Below are 16,450 nucleotides of genomic sequence, written 5' to 3' on the forward strand. Positions count from 1 at the left end.
CCTTATTTTTGTGATCCTTTTTGTTTAAAAAAAAACGACTTACCTCGAAATGTAATGTTAAAAGCAATGTTAAAAAAAATTAAATACAAGCAAGTTAGCGTGTCATTATTAGGTTGAATTCTTACACTTGTATGATGCTTAAAACAATGCAAGATGGCAACAGTTTGACCCTGGAACAGATCGTGATTTCCAATATTCCCTATGACGCCACTGTACTGCACAAAAAACATACAGGAGTCAATTCAATTCAGGCTGAATGTTTTTTATTCATTTTAACTCACACAAGCTGAAAAAACCTAACATTTTTTCTGCTTTACATTTACACAAAAGAACACGCAAGACATTTCTTTGTCTTTTAAATAAAAGTACCACCAAAAAAAAAAAAAAAGAACGTACCGACACACTGTACCAATGTTTTCTTTTTCGAATAAGGCCATCGGGGTTGTTCTACTAATACAAATTAGAGCAACACTGTACATGAAAGCGTTCACAGACAGGTTGAAATAGTGCTTAGGAGTGTGCTGCGTTGTATAGAAAAGCTTCTAGATATTAAAATTGTGCACTAGTGCGAGTTAAAGAGAGAATACTGTACCACCGTTTTAAAACCTTGTGCTTCATAGCTATCAAGGAGTAAAGACAACACAATGTACCAACAATAAAGTACACCAAAATAGTCTGCCTTGATAATAATAATATTGATAACAGCTATACACAAAAGTGTTTATGTTTGAATATGTTTGACACTACCTTCAAAAGTCAAGGTACCATTACATTTCTCTTCTTGCTTTTCTCTGACACAAATCTCCAAAAACCCAAGCGGGATTTTTTTTTTTTTTTACATTGGCACACGGATATAAGGGGAAAAAAGCCCACGTCTCCAAAACCGTGTGAATTTTCCACCGAAACGCACGAAAAGTGGCAACACCTGTTTTTTCATTGGACAGCTTGAAATAAATATATATATTTTTTGACACAAGATGGACACGCACTGCACAAAACATGGAAATCCCAGCAAGATGAAATATGTAAAAATTGAGGTTTAAAAGTGCTTATTTTTGTCTAAAAAGCTTGTTTAGACCATTTTGCTTATCTTAAGAAATAACAAAAGAATTTGGCAATAGAGAAAGTAGATTGGACTTAACAGTATGTGGGCTAAGGGTAGTCTTGTGAACGAGAAGACCACCACATTGTATCCCTCCAGGCATCCTCCAGTTTAGTCCATGTTGGGATGGTGTGTACCTTTACACAGCTGACTTACAAGCCAGGGAGAGACATTTGGTTGTTTTTTTTACGCAAGCAAACAAAAATGGATTTGCAACTGAAAATAATGGATTGGCAATAATGGTGTGACCATATTTGGGCGTGACTGACGACTACATCCCACTTCAACACAATTGCAGCGAAAAAAACAAAGACTAAGGGTTGACAAAACTAATCAATAAAAAGGCTTCTAATATATAGTCCAGAGGAAGCCCCACACAGGTGTGCAACCAAAACAAAATTAAAAAAAAAAAAAAAAAAAAGGAATAGTAAACAAAAAATATTTCTAAGCAGAAACATTTGAACCCAAATGTATTTTTTTGTATGAAAAAATTGATTTATTGTCTATTTGAAACCGATTATTTTAGTTAGCTTTTTTTTTTTTGCACATCTTTAGTTTAAATGTTTGTTGTTTGCAAATCTTTTTTTGGTTGCAAATGTATTTATTTTTGCCAACTTTTTTTGGCGCGTGAATCTTTTGTTGGTTGCAAATCCATTATTTGTTATATGAATATATTTGGAGTTGCAAATCCATTATTTTGTCAACACATTTTTTTTGCTAAACTTTTTGTGGTTGCATATCTTTTTGTGGTTTGAAATCCATAATTTGTGTTTGCAAATATTGTTTTTAGTTACAAATTAAAAAAAAATCTTTAGCAAAATTTTGTGGTTTGCAAATCCATTTTTTGTTTAGTAGCGTAAAAGCCACAAGTTTCTCTCCCTATGAACGAACCGTTTTGCGGTGTGAAGCTTTTTATCCTAATTCCCGACAGTTCCTCGCCTTTTTCACTCAGCCTTCAGCTAGCAGAGCTTCAGGCTTTGTTTTAAGATGTGTAGTGAAGCCTGCTTTAATCTAGGTCCGTGAGGAAGACAAACTGGGACCCAGCTCACAAGTATGGAGACACTTTGCTGTGTTGTTCAATGAGAAAGTTTTTTCCCCCAAACAGACGCAGCTGACGTGAATCAGCAAAAGTTGGTCACATGTTCTGGCGAGGGTGTGAGCGCATACTTCAATTAGCATGGCGTCTTCAGCGATATGTGGGCGGCGGGAGAGGTATTTGCTACTGTTGGTACCAACCTCATTCACCCTGCTTGATAGATGAAGACAACACGAGCTGTAAGGAGGACATGCACGTCTTCTAGAGTCTCTAAGAGGACCACATGATGATGGCGATGACGGGCACTCAAAGGCGAGACGTTTCCCGGCTCAGGCCCAACTCCCCCACGCTCTCGTAGTCGGGCTCGGCCTTGACGCCCTCCCCTTCCCTGTGCTCCTCGTCCAAGCTGCCAGTCTTTGGGATGCGGATGCTCTCGTAGCCGGGGTCTGCACCGTCCGCCGCGCATGGCTCCTCCCCCGGCTGGGCGTAGACGTCGTGCACGGTGGCGTAGAGGTCGCCGGAGGAGCCGGTGGGAATGAGGCCTTTGAGCTCGGCGATGCTGCTGTAGTCGTGCTCCTTGTCCTCCGGGTTCACACCGGCGCCGTTTTTCTCGTTCACCGACGAGTAGTCTAGAGACTGAAAAGAAACACGCTTAATGAACAAGAAGTAACGTCCCGCCATTCAAATGTCAAAACAGACAAAACGTCACATACAGTTCATCTGGGGACAATTCACAGCGCTTGACTTTATCCACATTTTGTTCAATCAATCAATCAATCAATCAATCAATGTTTATTTATATAGCCCTGAATCACAAGTGTCTCAAAGGGCTGCACAAGCCACAACGACATCCTCGGTACAGAGCCCACATAAGGGCAAGGAAAAACTCACCCCAGTGGGACGTCGATGTGAATGACTATGAGAAACCTTGGAGAGGACCGCATATGTGGGTAACCCCTCCATAGAGGATCTAACACAATTGTTATGTTACAAATAAAATAATTTTTGTCCTCAAAATTCTACTGTACTCTAGGGTTGTACGGTATACCGGTATTAGTATAGTACTGTAATACTAATGAATCATATTCGGTAGTAAGCCGCCTCAAAAAAGCACCGATCGTTCCTGAATGTAAACAAACGCCATGGGTGGATCTACACCTGACATCCACTGTAATGATACCAAGTACAGGAGCGTATCTAGTCGATACTACTGGCTCACAGCGTGGACACTTCGTGATCAGATACGACCGACAGACGATTCTGGATGTGGATAGAGCGGGCCGTTATAGGCTGAAAGATGCGGGTACTTTCGACCTCCTCGCTAGCATGGGGATTCTTCGCTGGCTACATCCAGCGGCCTCTGAAGCAGCGGAGTTAAGTGCCAGCGGGGACCGTCAACGGAAGACACGTAAGCGGTGTGAGCGGAAGCAGAAGCGGGGATGCCGAGCGGGGCTAACAACAAAGCGAAAGGCTAATCCTCAAAGACGCGCTAGTCCGGGTGAGAAGTTTGTTAAAATAGAACTAGCCAGCGCCAGGCTGGATAATACCTGCACACATAGCAACTATTTTAGAACAATACACAACTCAAAAAATGTTTTTTCTGTGTCAGAAGTAGACATGCACTCTACTGAGGTGGCAAGTTATGATGCGTTCGGTTTATCACAACATCAAGCAAACAATCGGAAAATTCCCGTCATATCAATTCCTAGATATGGTCGAAATTATTTAAAGTGCACTACACATAATAAATACAACATTATTAATATTGCTACTACGGATAATTTCAACAAAAACTCCTCAAAACAGCCCACTACCTATAATATGGGCTTCTTAAACATAAGATCATTATCTTCCAAAACGTTATTAGTTAATGAGGTCATTAGAGACAATAATCTTGACGTCATTGGTCTCGCCGAGACCTGGCTCAAACCAGACGATTTCTTTGCGCTGGGTGAGGCGTCTCCTCCTGGCTATGCGGGAGCGCATATTGCCCGTCCCATTAAAAGGGGTGGGGGAGTTGCACTCATACACAATAAAAACTTTAATCTTACCCCGAACCTAAATAATAAATATAACTCGTTTGAGGTGCTTACTATGAGGTTTGTCACACCGCTGCCTCTCCACCTGGCTGTTATCTACCGCCCCCCAGGACCCAATTTGGACTTCATCAGTGAATTTTCAGAGTTCGTTGCTGATTTAGTGACGCACGCCGACAATATAATCATAATGGGGGACTTTAATATCCATATGAATACCCCATCGGACCCTCAGTGCATGGCGCTCCAGACTATAATTGATAGCTGTGGTCTTACACAAATAATAAATGAACCTACGCATCGCAACGGTAATACGATAGATCTAGTGCTGGTTAGGGGTGTCACCACCTCCAAAGTTACGATACTCTCGTATACTAAAGTAATGTCCGATCATTACCTTATAAAATTTGAAGTCCTGACTCATTGTCAACAAACTAATAATAATAACTACTATAGCAGCTGCAACATTAATGCTGCCACAACGATGACTCTTGCTGGCCTACTGCCTTCGGTAATGGCACCATTCCCAAATTATGTCGGCTCTATTGATAACCTCACTAACAACTTTAACGACGCCCTGCGCGACACCATTGATAGTATAGCACCGCTAAAGCTTAAAAGAGCCCCTAAAAGGCGCACCCCATGGTTTACAGAAGAAACTAGAGCCCATAAATTATCATGTAGAAAGCTGGAACGCAAATGGCGCGCTACTAAACTTGAGGTTTTCCATCAAGCATGGAGTGATAGTTTAATAACTTATAAACACATGCTTACCCTAGCTAAAGCTAAATATTACTCAAATCTCATCCACCTCAACAAAAATGATCCGAAATTTTTGTTTAGTACAGTAGCATCGCTAACCCAACAAGGGACTCCTCCCAGTAGCTCCACCCACTCAGCAGAAGATTTTATGAATTTCTTTAATAAGAAAATTGAACTCATTAGAAAGGAGATTAAAGACAATGCATCGCAGCTACAACTGGGTTCTATTAACACAGATACGACTGTATCTACGAAGGATACCGCCCTCCAAAATAGTTTCTCTCTCTTTGATGAAATAACATTAGAGGAATTGTTAAGATGTGTCAATGGGACAAAACAAACAACATGTTTACTTGACCCATTTCCTGGGAAACTTATTAAGGAGCTTTTTGTATTATTAGGTCCATCAGTGCTAAATATGATAAACTTATCACTTTCCTCTGGCACTGTTCCACTAGCATTCAAAAAAGCGGTTATTCATCCTTTGCTCAAAAGACCTAACCTCGATCCTGACCTCATTGTAAACTACCGGCCGGTGTCCCACCTTCCGTTTATCTCGAAAATCCTCGAAAAAATTGTCGCACAGCAGCTAAATGAACACTTAGTGTCTAACAATCTCTGTGAACCTTTTCAATCCGGTTTCAGGGCAAATCACTCTACGGAGACAGCCCTCGCAAAAATGACTAATGATCTACTGCTAACGATGGATTCTGATGCGTCATCTATGTTGCTGCTTCTTGATCTTAGCGCTGCTTTCGATACCGTCGATCATAACATTTTATTAGAGCGTATCAAAACACATATTGGTATGTCAGACTTAGCCTTGTCGTGGTTTAACTCTTATCTTACTGACAGGATGCAGTGCGTCTCCCATAACAATGTGACCTCGGACTATGTTAAGGTAACGTGTGGAGTCCCCCAAGGTTCGGTTCTTGGCCCTGCACTCTTTAGTATTTACATGTTGCCGCTAGGCGACATCATACGCAAATACGGTGTTAGCTTTCATTGTTATGCTGATGACACCCAACTCTACATGCCCCTAAAGCTGACCAACACGCCGGATTGTAGTCAGCTGGAGGCGTGTCTTAATGAAATTAAACAATGGATGTCCGCTAACTTCTTGCAACTCAACACTAAGAAAACGGAAATGCTGATTATCGGTCCTGCTAAACACCGACATTTATTTGATAATACCACCTTAACATTTGACAGCCAAACAATTACACAAAGCGACTCAGTAAAGAATCTGGGTATTATCTTCGACCCAACTCTCTCCTTTGAGTCACACATTAAGAGTGTTACTAAAACGGCCTTCTTTCATCTCCGTAATATCGCTAAAATTCGTTCCATTTTGTCCACTAGCGACGCTGAGATCATTATTCATGCGTTCGTTACGTCTCGTCTCGATTACTATAACGTATTATTTTCGGGTCTCCCTATGTCTAGCATTAAAAGACTACAATTGGTACAAAATGCGGCTGCTAGACTTTTGACAAGAACAAGAAAGTTTGATCATATTACGCCTATACTGGCTCACCTGCACTGGCTTCCTGTGCACTTAAGATGCGACTTTAAGGTTTTACTACTTACGTATAAAATACTACACGGTCTAGCTCCAGCCTATCTTGCCGATTGTATTGTACCATATGTCCCGGCAAGAAATCTGCGTTCAAAGAACTCCGGCTTATTAGTGATTCTCAGAGCCCAAAAAAAGTCTGCGGGCTGTAGAGCGTTTTCTATTCGGGCTCCAGCACTATGGAATGCCCTCCCGGTAACAGTTAGAGATGCTACCTCAGTAGAAACATTTAAGTCCCATCTCAAAACTCATTTGTATACTCTAGCCTTTGAATAGCCCCCCTTTTTTTAGACCAGTTGATCTGCCGTTTCTTTTCTTTTCTCCTCTGCTCCCCCCTATCCCTTGTGGAAGGGGAGACACACAGATCCGGTGGCCATGGATGGGGTGCTGGCTGTCCGGGGTCGGGACCCGGGGTGGACCGCTCGCCTGTATATCGGTTGGGAACATCTCTGCGCTGCTGACCCGTCTCCGCTCGGGATGGTTTCCTGCTGACCCCACTGTGGACTGGACTCTTACTGTTATGCTGGATCCACTATGGACTGGACTCTCACAATATTATGTTAGACCCACTCGACATCCATTGAATTCGGTCTCCCTAGAGGGGGGGGGTTACCCACATATGCGGTCCTCTACAAGGTTTCTCATAGTCATTCACATCGACGTCCCACTGGGGTGAGTTTTTCCTTGCCCTTATGTGGGCTGTACCGAGGATGTCGTTGTGGCTTGTGCAGCCCTTTGAGACACTTGTGATTTAGGGCTATGTAAATAAACATTGATTGATTGATTGATTGATGATTACATCGATCATTTTTAGCATCACAAAATCTTATTTGTTTTGTTTTTAATGTATATTATGTTTATAAACTCAGGAAATATGTCCCTGGACACATGAGGACTTTGAATATGACCAATGTATGATCCTGTAACTACTTGGTATCAGATTGATACCCAAATTTGTGGTATCATCCAAAACTAATGTAAGGGGCGGCATGGCGTAGTGGGTAGAGCAACCGTGCCAGAAACCTGAGGGTTGCAGGTTCGCTCCCCGCCTCTTACCATCCAAAAATCGCTGCCGTTGTGTCCTTGGGCGGGACACTTCACCCTTTGCCCCCGGTGCCACTCACACCGGTGAATTGAATGATGAATGATAGGTGGTGGTCGGAGGGGCCGTTGGCGCAAATTGCAGCCACGCTTCCGTCAGTCTACCCCAGGGCAGCTATGGCTATGAAAGTAGCTTACCACCACCAAGTGTGAATGACTGATGGGTTCTACATGTAAAGCGACTTTGGGTACTTAGAAAAGCGCTATATAAATCCCAGTTATTATTATTATTATTATTAAGGTATCAAACAACAGAAGAATAAGTGATTATTACATTTTAGACAGGACATGTTAAAAGAGAAAGTAAGCAGATATTAACAGTAAATGAACAAGTAGATCATGGGTGTCAAACTCTGGCCCGCGGGCCAAATATGGGGGGGGGGGGGGGTGTATATTGTAGCGTAACCTTGGCCCGCGGCTTTGTTCAGTTTTAAATTTTGGCCCACTCTGTATTTGAGTTTGACACCCCTGAAGTAGATTAATAATTAACTTTCTGCCACTTGTCCTTAATAATTGTTGACAAAATAATAGAATGATAAATGACACAATATGTTACTGCAGACTAATTAGGAGCCTTTGTTTGTTTACTTATTACTAAAAGACAAGTTGTCTAGTATTTTTACTATTTTATTTAAGGACAAACTTGCAATAAGAAACATATGTTTAATGTACCGTAAGATGTTTTGTTAAAATAAAACCAATAATACTTTTCTAAATAAAAGGGACCACAAAAAATTGTCTCGAAAAGTACCAAAAAGTATCGAAATACTAAATATTGGTATCGGGACAACATTACTGTACACATATTACCATATAATGACAATGTGAAAAGTATTTTTTTTTTCAATGTTGCAATTTTTTATGTATTGAAAGTAAAAGATAAACAAAAAAAATCGCATGTGTATAAGTATTCACAGTCTTTGCTAAATACTTTGTTGATGCACCTTTGGCAGCAATTACAGCCTCAAGACTTTTTGAATACGATGCCACAATCTTGGCACACCTATCTTTGGGCAGTTCCTCTTCGCAGCACCTCTCAAGATCCATCAGGTTCCTGGGATGGGCGAAAATGCCCAAAGATAGGTTTGCCAAGATTGTGGCATCGTATTCAAAGACTTGAGGCTGTACTTGCTACCAAATGTGCATCAACAAAGTATTGAGCAAAGGCTGTGAATACTTATGTACATGGGATTTTTTATTTTGAATACATTTGCAAAAACAATTTAAAGAGCGCCGCGACCCCGAAAGGGACAAACGGTAGAAAATGGCTGGAATTTAAAGAGCCTTTTCCCAATGTCATTATGAGTTATTTTCTGTAGAATTTTGGAGGGCAAACATGAATTTATTCCATTATAGAATAGGGCTGTAACATAACAAAATGTGGAAAAATAATACTTTCCCGATAAAACTGTATAATAACCAACTTTGTTATACATTTAGTGTGGCTTTGGGCAAAAGTATTGGGATATTACCAGGAAGTAAAAATGAGGGAAAATATGGAGTTTCCCATAATTTGGCAGAGTGTGAAGGGATGGGTACCTTTTATATTTGAACTGATACCAGGTACCTGGGAATCAATACCAGCACTCAACAGCACCACATTTTGGCACTTTGGCAGATAATAACTGTGCTGTTCAGTTGTTAGATCTTGTTTTCTTACAATTTATTGCAAGTATGTATTCATTTCGATTTGTCCTAGGCAGGAAGTAGTCTTTGCCATTAAGTCTAGTCTTTTGTTGATTCCTACAAAGTGTTAATACCCGTAAGTATTATACTTATTACACATTTTCTGTTTGACAGTAACGTGCATCTTAGTTGTAGTTTTCTTTAACAAATTTGGAAAATGTCTAATCAGTAGTATGTACAGTAAATGGCATTTACAATGTAAATTAGCATGGAGCTTGCGTATTTCTGAAAAGTGGAGCCTTACCTTTGAGCGCTTTTTATCAGGCACGCTTGCTTTGTTGTCATGGAAAATTACAACATGACCTAGAGGCAATGGGACCGGATGTCACGTGTAATGTATCAGGAGTGAAAGAATACATCATGAAAAGAGAGAGGGTCCTACAGGGTTTCCGCGGATCACTAAAAAGCATTAAAAGTCATGAAATGAATTTTGCAAAAACGAGGGTCTTAAATGGCATTAAAAAGCATTAGATGCAATATCCACAGGCATTAAAAATGTTTCATACAATTGTAGGCCTGGGCCAATAGTCAATAAAACAATTCATGGAACGATAAATGAAAATGAACTTGATTACTTGGCCGGTAAATTCGATAAATTACTTTGTGTGTGGCTTTCAAACCGGATACAAGAGGTTTCACTCTGTGCATCGCTCTCAGCACCTGAGCACCTTTTATTTGACAGTAGAATTCAAAGAGCGGAGTGAAGCCTCTCGTCAGTGATCCACAATCTTTGTTTCGGTATGAGCAGGCAGGACCGCACAGAATACACCAACATGGCTTTGCTAGTGAGAAGTACTGCTAAATAACAAAAGTTAGGAGGAGAAAATATGATTACAAAGCCAAATGTCCCTGTGTGGGATTATTTCATCTTCAGACTGAGTGAGTAACATGAGCCCATCAACACGGACGGATGAATGACCAAGTATGCTGTGATGGCATTGGCAACAAAATAGACAACAAAACAAACCACCAGACACAGTTTTTTCAACTAGGGAAAAAGTGCACCTCAAGATTTTTAATATTTATTGAAGTGCAATTTTTGGTAATAGTAATTTACGTTGTTTACCTATTAAAGGTAGTTAGTTATTGACCTTCCAATTACAATGGTAAAAATACTACAGTAATGAAAAATATGTTTATTGTGTTTAAAAAGGTTACTTGCATTATCATCATCTATTTTGATTACATTAGTAGTAAATTTGGCCACGGTTAATGTAAACTCTCAACTATTCAAGATTATCATTGTCAAATGTTTACTTTCAACTATTCAAATTTAGGATAGTCAAAAGCTTACAATTGTCTATGAAGACAATTGTAAGCTTTTGACTATACAGTGAAACCTTCATTTATGAACTTGATTGGTTCTTGAACACAGTTTGTAAAAGGAAATGTTTATATAGTTAAGCAGAGTTCCCCCATAAGAACCATTAATAATGGGTTGCAGCCTTGACAAAAGTCCATATTTTAGTGAAGTGACTTTAAACACAATATAAAGTGTTATACAATACTGTATATGAAACACACAATGAACTTTCAATTTGATTTAAAACCTAGTTAGATAAAGGCCAATGAAAATGAATGAAAAATAAGCAGAACCGTGCTGCCAACACGCGCACACACAGAAGCCACTATGGTGCCCTCGCAAAGGATCATAAATCCTTAACTTTAACAACATATGAATAAAGGAGCAGACAGACAAAGAACGATTCCCCCCACCGCCAAACCCCTTCTGTGTGTACTCTCTTGAGTTCAAGGAGCAGTAGTTGTCATTTATTTTCCTCGCTGTGCAATAAGTCTGCTCTGGCATATTTTTCCGGAAAAGAAAGGTGTCTTCACAATTAAACCTTGTTGTGGCACCGAGCCTTCTTTGTCAATCTTCGTCTATCATACTTGTGAATGGCATTAATTTGATTTAACTTGAACTGATCGGCCCAAGTATGCCCAGAGCATTCTTGGGCCGATCAGTTCATAAACAGAAAAGTTTGCGTATAGAGGGGTTCGTAAATCGAGGTGCCACTGTATATAATAACTATCTTCAGTAGGACATGGGCACTAAATTGTTTTAGGTTGCATTAAAAAGGCATTAGATTAAATTTGCTGATAGCTGCAGAAACTCTGTCCTAAAACCTTCGGCTCTGTAGTCCAAACACAGCTCATTAGCATTAAAGCTGCAGACACATCAAACGGGGTGCTCCCAGTCAGCCTGATTAAAACCACTTGTCAAAGTTTATTTAGGTTACAACTTGTACCTCCCCCTCTCTCCCCCATCCCCCCCCTCAGAGCGTACTATCTGATCTTCTACTCTTCCTTTTAGGTGCTTGCCTTGAGCCAAAGTGCTGCCATCTCAGGAGTGTAAGTATTGGGAATAAGGGACTTGTAGCTTACCTCGTTGTCTGACGGAACTTTGTTGTGGAGCCCCGGTGCCGAAGACAGGGGGGAGTGGAGCTAGATGGGAGAACACAAAGATGGCTCAGGAAATATATAAAAACTCCCGAGGCTGAACAGTGTTGAGTCTCTAAGGAACGTTTTGCCTCAAAGAAATCGCTAGCATGTTTCATTTACAAACTAGTTTTGACACATTTTTCGATGCAACGCAGAAAGTTTTTTTAAAAGGCAAATTAAGACCCATTTGCCTATTGATTTGCATCGTTGTCAACAGTGTATTGACTGGTCCTCAGAAAGCGGGAAAAATGAAGCTAATGTTGCACATAAGTACTCGTTTATTGAGAGCGTTATTGAGATAAAATCAATAGGCGGTGACAGCCTCGGTCCGGGACGTCTCCGTGATGGATGGCATCCACAAAGCGCACGTGACGGTGGCGGAAAACACCTCAGGAGCCTAACGAGAAGCTCGATATTCCCGCAAGATCACAGTAATTGGCACGCCTTAAGTTGTAATGCCTCTGAGAAAGGCATTCACAACTCCATTTTATTTCTTATATTTTCTAATAAAACCTGCAGCCACACAGGATGCTAAATGGTGCCGGGCACTCATCCGTCAAAGTGTCCGAGGCGACGCATGAATCAATATGGTTACCTTATGGATAAAGCCCATTTGGACACATGATTACTTTTATAGATTTGACATACAATCTGCCAGGCGCCTGAAGGCTTTTTCAATCTAATTGGGTGACCAATTAGGCAGAGTGACCCCGCCCTCTGAGCCTATGAGACGCACGAGTGACGTTACCAATTGTTGCTGGCTTCTAAACAGTTCTTGTAGCACACCAGGAACCATATTTGGTAACATGAGTAAACATTGACAATAGGGATGTAATGATGAACAGTATTAATGATAAACTCCCGACAGTTAGTATTGCAATTGAAAGAAAATAATTGAAAAACTAATTGATAACCGCACTTCGATAAACACTCATAAACCAGCCAGCGCTAGCTCATTTGCGCGGAGTCACATAAACCGGAAATTAAGTGTTTTTCCTTTGTCATTAAAAAACTTCTAAAACTTTTAGAAATTGAAACGGAAAAAGATAAACGCTCAAATGTGGCTCTTAAGAATCCAGTACAATATTCAATGTTTCTTCTTCCAATAAAGTAAATTGTGCGTCTGTTTATTTTATAAAATGTTTTAAAATAAAACTTTTTGAGCACATTCAACGATATCGCAATAATAATGATAACAATAATATGATATTTTCATATCGTTACATCCCTAATTAAATTAGACTTTTTTTCTGCCAAGGATTTGGCGCATTAGCTTTATTTGAGGCAGTAAACACTCACTAAGCCAGCGTTTTCCATACATTGATTAAGTCATAGTGGCCTGCCACACATACATAATGACAGCTACAAAAATATTTGGCGCAATTTTTTCAGATTTAATACCATCACAAAGGAATTATAACAGGGCTGTATTAGCGGCTTGTAATTACAAGTAGATGGCATCCGCTTGCTTAAGTTAAAGTTAAAGTACCACTGATAGTCACGCACACACTGGGTGTGGTGAAATTACCCTCTGCACTTGACCCATCCCCTTGTTCCACCCCCTGGGAGGTGAGGGGAGCAGTGAGCAGCAGCCTTGACCGCGCTCGGGAATCAGAAGGTGCTCTTGGATTTACAAGCTAAATGGTGTGTCAAGGATGGTAAAAAAGAGTAAACATAGGTAAAGGAAGGTAGAGAACAAGTAAAATAAGGTTGAAAATGCAAAAAAGTAGGTAAACATAGGTAAAATAGGGTAAAAAATCTGGTAAAAATAAATTTAAAAAAAAGTATGGAAACATAGATAAACTAGTAGCTAAACAAGTAAAAGAAGGTAAAAAGTATAGTTAAAAGAAGGTAAGAGCAGGTAAAAAAAAACAGTAGAAAAAGAGTGAGTGACAAGTTAAAAAGCAGGTTAAAAAGTAGGTAAACATAGGTAAAAAGCAAGTAAAAAAGATAGAAGTTAAAAAGGTAGGTAAACAGATGGGAAAAAAAAGGCAAAAAGCAAGTAAAAAAAGTAGAATAATATAAAATAGTGGGTAAATAGGTAAAAGAAGGTAACATGCGGGTAAAACAAGGTAGAAGGAACACATACAGGTAAACATAGGTAAAATAAACTAAAAAGTGGGTAAAACACTCTAGAGGAAGGTATAAAGTAGGTAAATGAAGGTAAAATGCAGATAAAAGAAGGTAAAAAACAGGTAAACATAGGAAAAAGAGGGTTAAACTGTAGGTAAAACATGGTTATAAGAAGGTAAAAACCAAAAACAAGGTTAAAAGCAGATAAAACAAAGTTAAAAAGTAGGTACAATTTAGATAAAATGAGGTAAAGGAAAGTAAAAAAAAGTAGGTAAACATAGGTAAAAAAGGGTAAAAGCAGATAAAAGAAAGTAAAAAGGTTAGGTAACCCTATATAGGAAAAATAAGGTAAAACGCAGGTAGAACAAGGTGGGAAAAAAGTAGGTAAACAGGTAAAAGAAGGTAAACAGATAAAAGAAGATTAAAAAGCAGGTAAACAAGGTTAAAAAGTAGGTAAACATGGGTAAGTGAAGGTAAAATGCAGATAAAAGAAGGTAAAAAGCAGGTAAAACAAGGTAAAAAGTAGGTAAACATTGGGAAAAAAGGGTAAAGGGGTAAGTAGAACAGTTAAAAGAAGGTAAAAAAAAAGCAGATTAAAAAAGGGTAAAATTACATAAACATGGGTAAATTAAGGTACAAAAAAAGGAAGGTAAAAAAAACTAGGTAAACAGTCAAAAAGGAGGTGAAAAGCTGATAAAAGAAGGTAAAAAAGTAGTTAAACATGGGTAAAAGAGGGTAAAAGGGTAAGTGAACAGTTAAAAGAAGGTAAAAAAAAGTAGATAAAATAAGGGTAAAATTAGATAAACATGGGTAAATGAAGGTATAACTCAGATAAAATAAGGTAACTCAGATAAAATAAGGTAAAAAAGAGGTAAAGGAAGGTACAAAACTAGGTAAACAGTCAAAAGAAGGTGACAAGCTGATATAAGAAGGTAAAAAACTAGGTAAACAGGGTAAAAGATGGTAAAAGGCAGTTACAAGAAGGTAAAAAAAAAAGGTAAACATGAGTAAAAGAAGGTAAATAGCTTTGTGGGTGACGACTAAGTGCGAAAAACAAACATTTGTAACAGTTACACACACACTGGTGCCCATAAGGCACGCTGGGTAATCCAGACGCAACTCCGCTGGATGCGACCGTATTGTGAAATATGAAATGTACAATGATGTACATGTACATTATCTTTGAAATCAGGGCACACTTATTGGACACAGCAGGTTTATTTTAATCACCTGTACGTTTAGGGTACCAAATGTGGTTACCTTCCTGGTTAAAGGTTGGATTACCAAATATGATTCCTTTCCTGTTTAGGGAATAGCTTACCAAATATTGTTCATTTCCCTTTTAAGGACTTGGTTACCAAATATGGTTCCTAGGTGTACCTAATATTGTGGGCCGCGAGTGCATATGAGGACCTGGTCCAGTCAGCAAGAATGTTGATACCGCTACATGCCCCACCCTCCATCATGGAAACATGTGTGTGTTTGCATATTTTGTGCTGCACGTAGACCCCCTGGGGCTGATTTAAGGTTAACCCTCAATGTTGCTGGCTCCCTGCGGTTTACGCTCATGTATGACCAAGAGGTGATTTGTCTTGTCGGATAATATGTGTGCGTGCACGTTATTAGTGTGTGTGCGTATGTGCGTGCATGCGGCTAGAACCAGCTGCCCACCGTCCTCGTGACAGTTAGTCTGGCTCCATGATGGATGATGCTGCGTCCTGTGATGCTTGCATTTGCAGCGCATGCAGCGGCGTGTAGGTAAATGCCCTCAGGTAGCGCCACTAAATGCACACAAAGACTTTCAACACACATCGGCGCCCGACCTTTCGTTGCACGGCTTCCCTGATCATGTGGTTGTTATTGAACGTAAACAGCGCCGCGACTTGTTGGCAGTCGTACAAGACGCGCGCATCACCCGCAGGCTTTTTAAATGGGCTGCACGAAATGAGTTTGACCCACCTGACGGGCTGCTGGGACCGCCGCCAGCATGGTTGGGCCTCTAGTTTCCAGGATAGAGGAATGTGGGTTTTCATACGCCCACCTCATTGCTGTTAATGTGCATGCAAAACAGAAGATAATCTGCCTATTGTACTAGCGTACTGTACGTTCACACCACTGACACCTGAGTTGTCCAGCTCGCTTTAATCAGCTTAGCGTTCCACATGTCTTGTGTCTCCTAGATTCACATAAACAACATCCCATATTTCTACCCCATGAATGCACGCCTTATTACGTGAATAAAAACCTGCACTAATTTCTTTTGGTTATGTCACCAATTTGTTTACATACGGGTTACTTTCCCAATAAAAATATGACTATGTGCATTATTGTTGTTAATGGTTCCTCCTTTAAGATAAACTTCATCTTGACATGGTCCACAGGTCATAAGATACCAATTATGGTAAATGTTGTATTCCCAAAATGGTAACAGTTGTAAATTGCCCAATGTGATACAAGTGGTCAGTTACCAAATACGATAAAGGTTTTAAATTACCGGATATAGTAAAAAGTTTACAGTTACCGGATATGGTAAAAAGTTTAAAGTTACCGGATATGGTAAAATTGTTAAGTTACTGAATATGGTAAAAGTTGTAAGTTGCCGAATATTTTAAAAGTTGTAAGTTGCTGAATATGTT

At 39.8% G+C, this 16,450-nt stretch overlaps 1 protein-coding gene across 3 annotated transcripts in view; it reads right to left on the reverse strand.

Moving 5' to 3' along the window:
• Positions 1 to 246: 246 nt before the first annotated feature.
• The window catches only part of pag1 (phosphoprotein membrane anchor with glycosphingolipid microdomains 1), an 83,981-nt gene continuing 67,777 nt past the window's right edge, over positions 247 to 16,450 (reverse strand). For all 3 annotated transcript variants that reach the window (XM_061966914.1, XM_061966915.1, XM_061966916.1), the window contains 2 exons: positions 11,685 to 11,744; positions 247 to 2,774 (listed from right to left, as the gene is read on the reverse strand). In XM_061966914.1, coding sequence (XP_061822898.1) covers positions 2,445 to 2,774; positions 11,685 to 11,744 — 390 coding nt within the window. In that variant the 3' untranslated portion in view covers positions 247 to 2,444. The remainder of the gene's footprint in view (positions 2,775 to 11,684; positions 11,745 to 16,450) is intronic.

The sequence above is a fragment of the Nerophis lumbriciformis genome, linkage group LG11, assembly GCF_033978685.3.
Source record: "Nerophis lumbriciformis linkage group LG11, RoL_Nlum_v2.1, whole genome shotgun sequence".
Lineage (NCBI taxonomy): Eukaryota > Metazoa > Chordata > Actinopteri > Syngnathiformes > Syngnathidae > Nerophis > Nerophis lumbriciformis.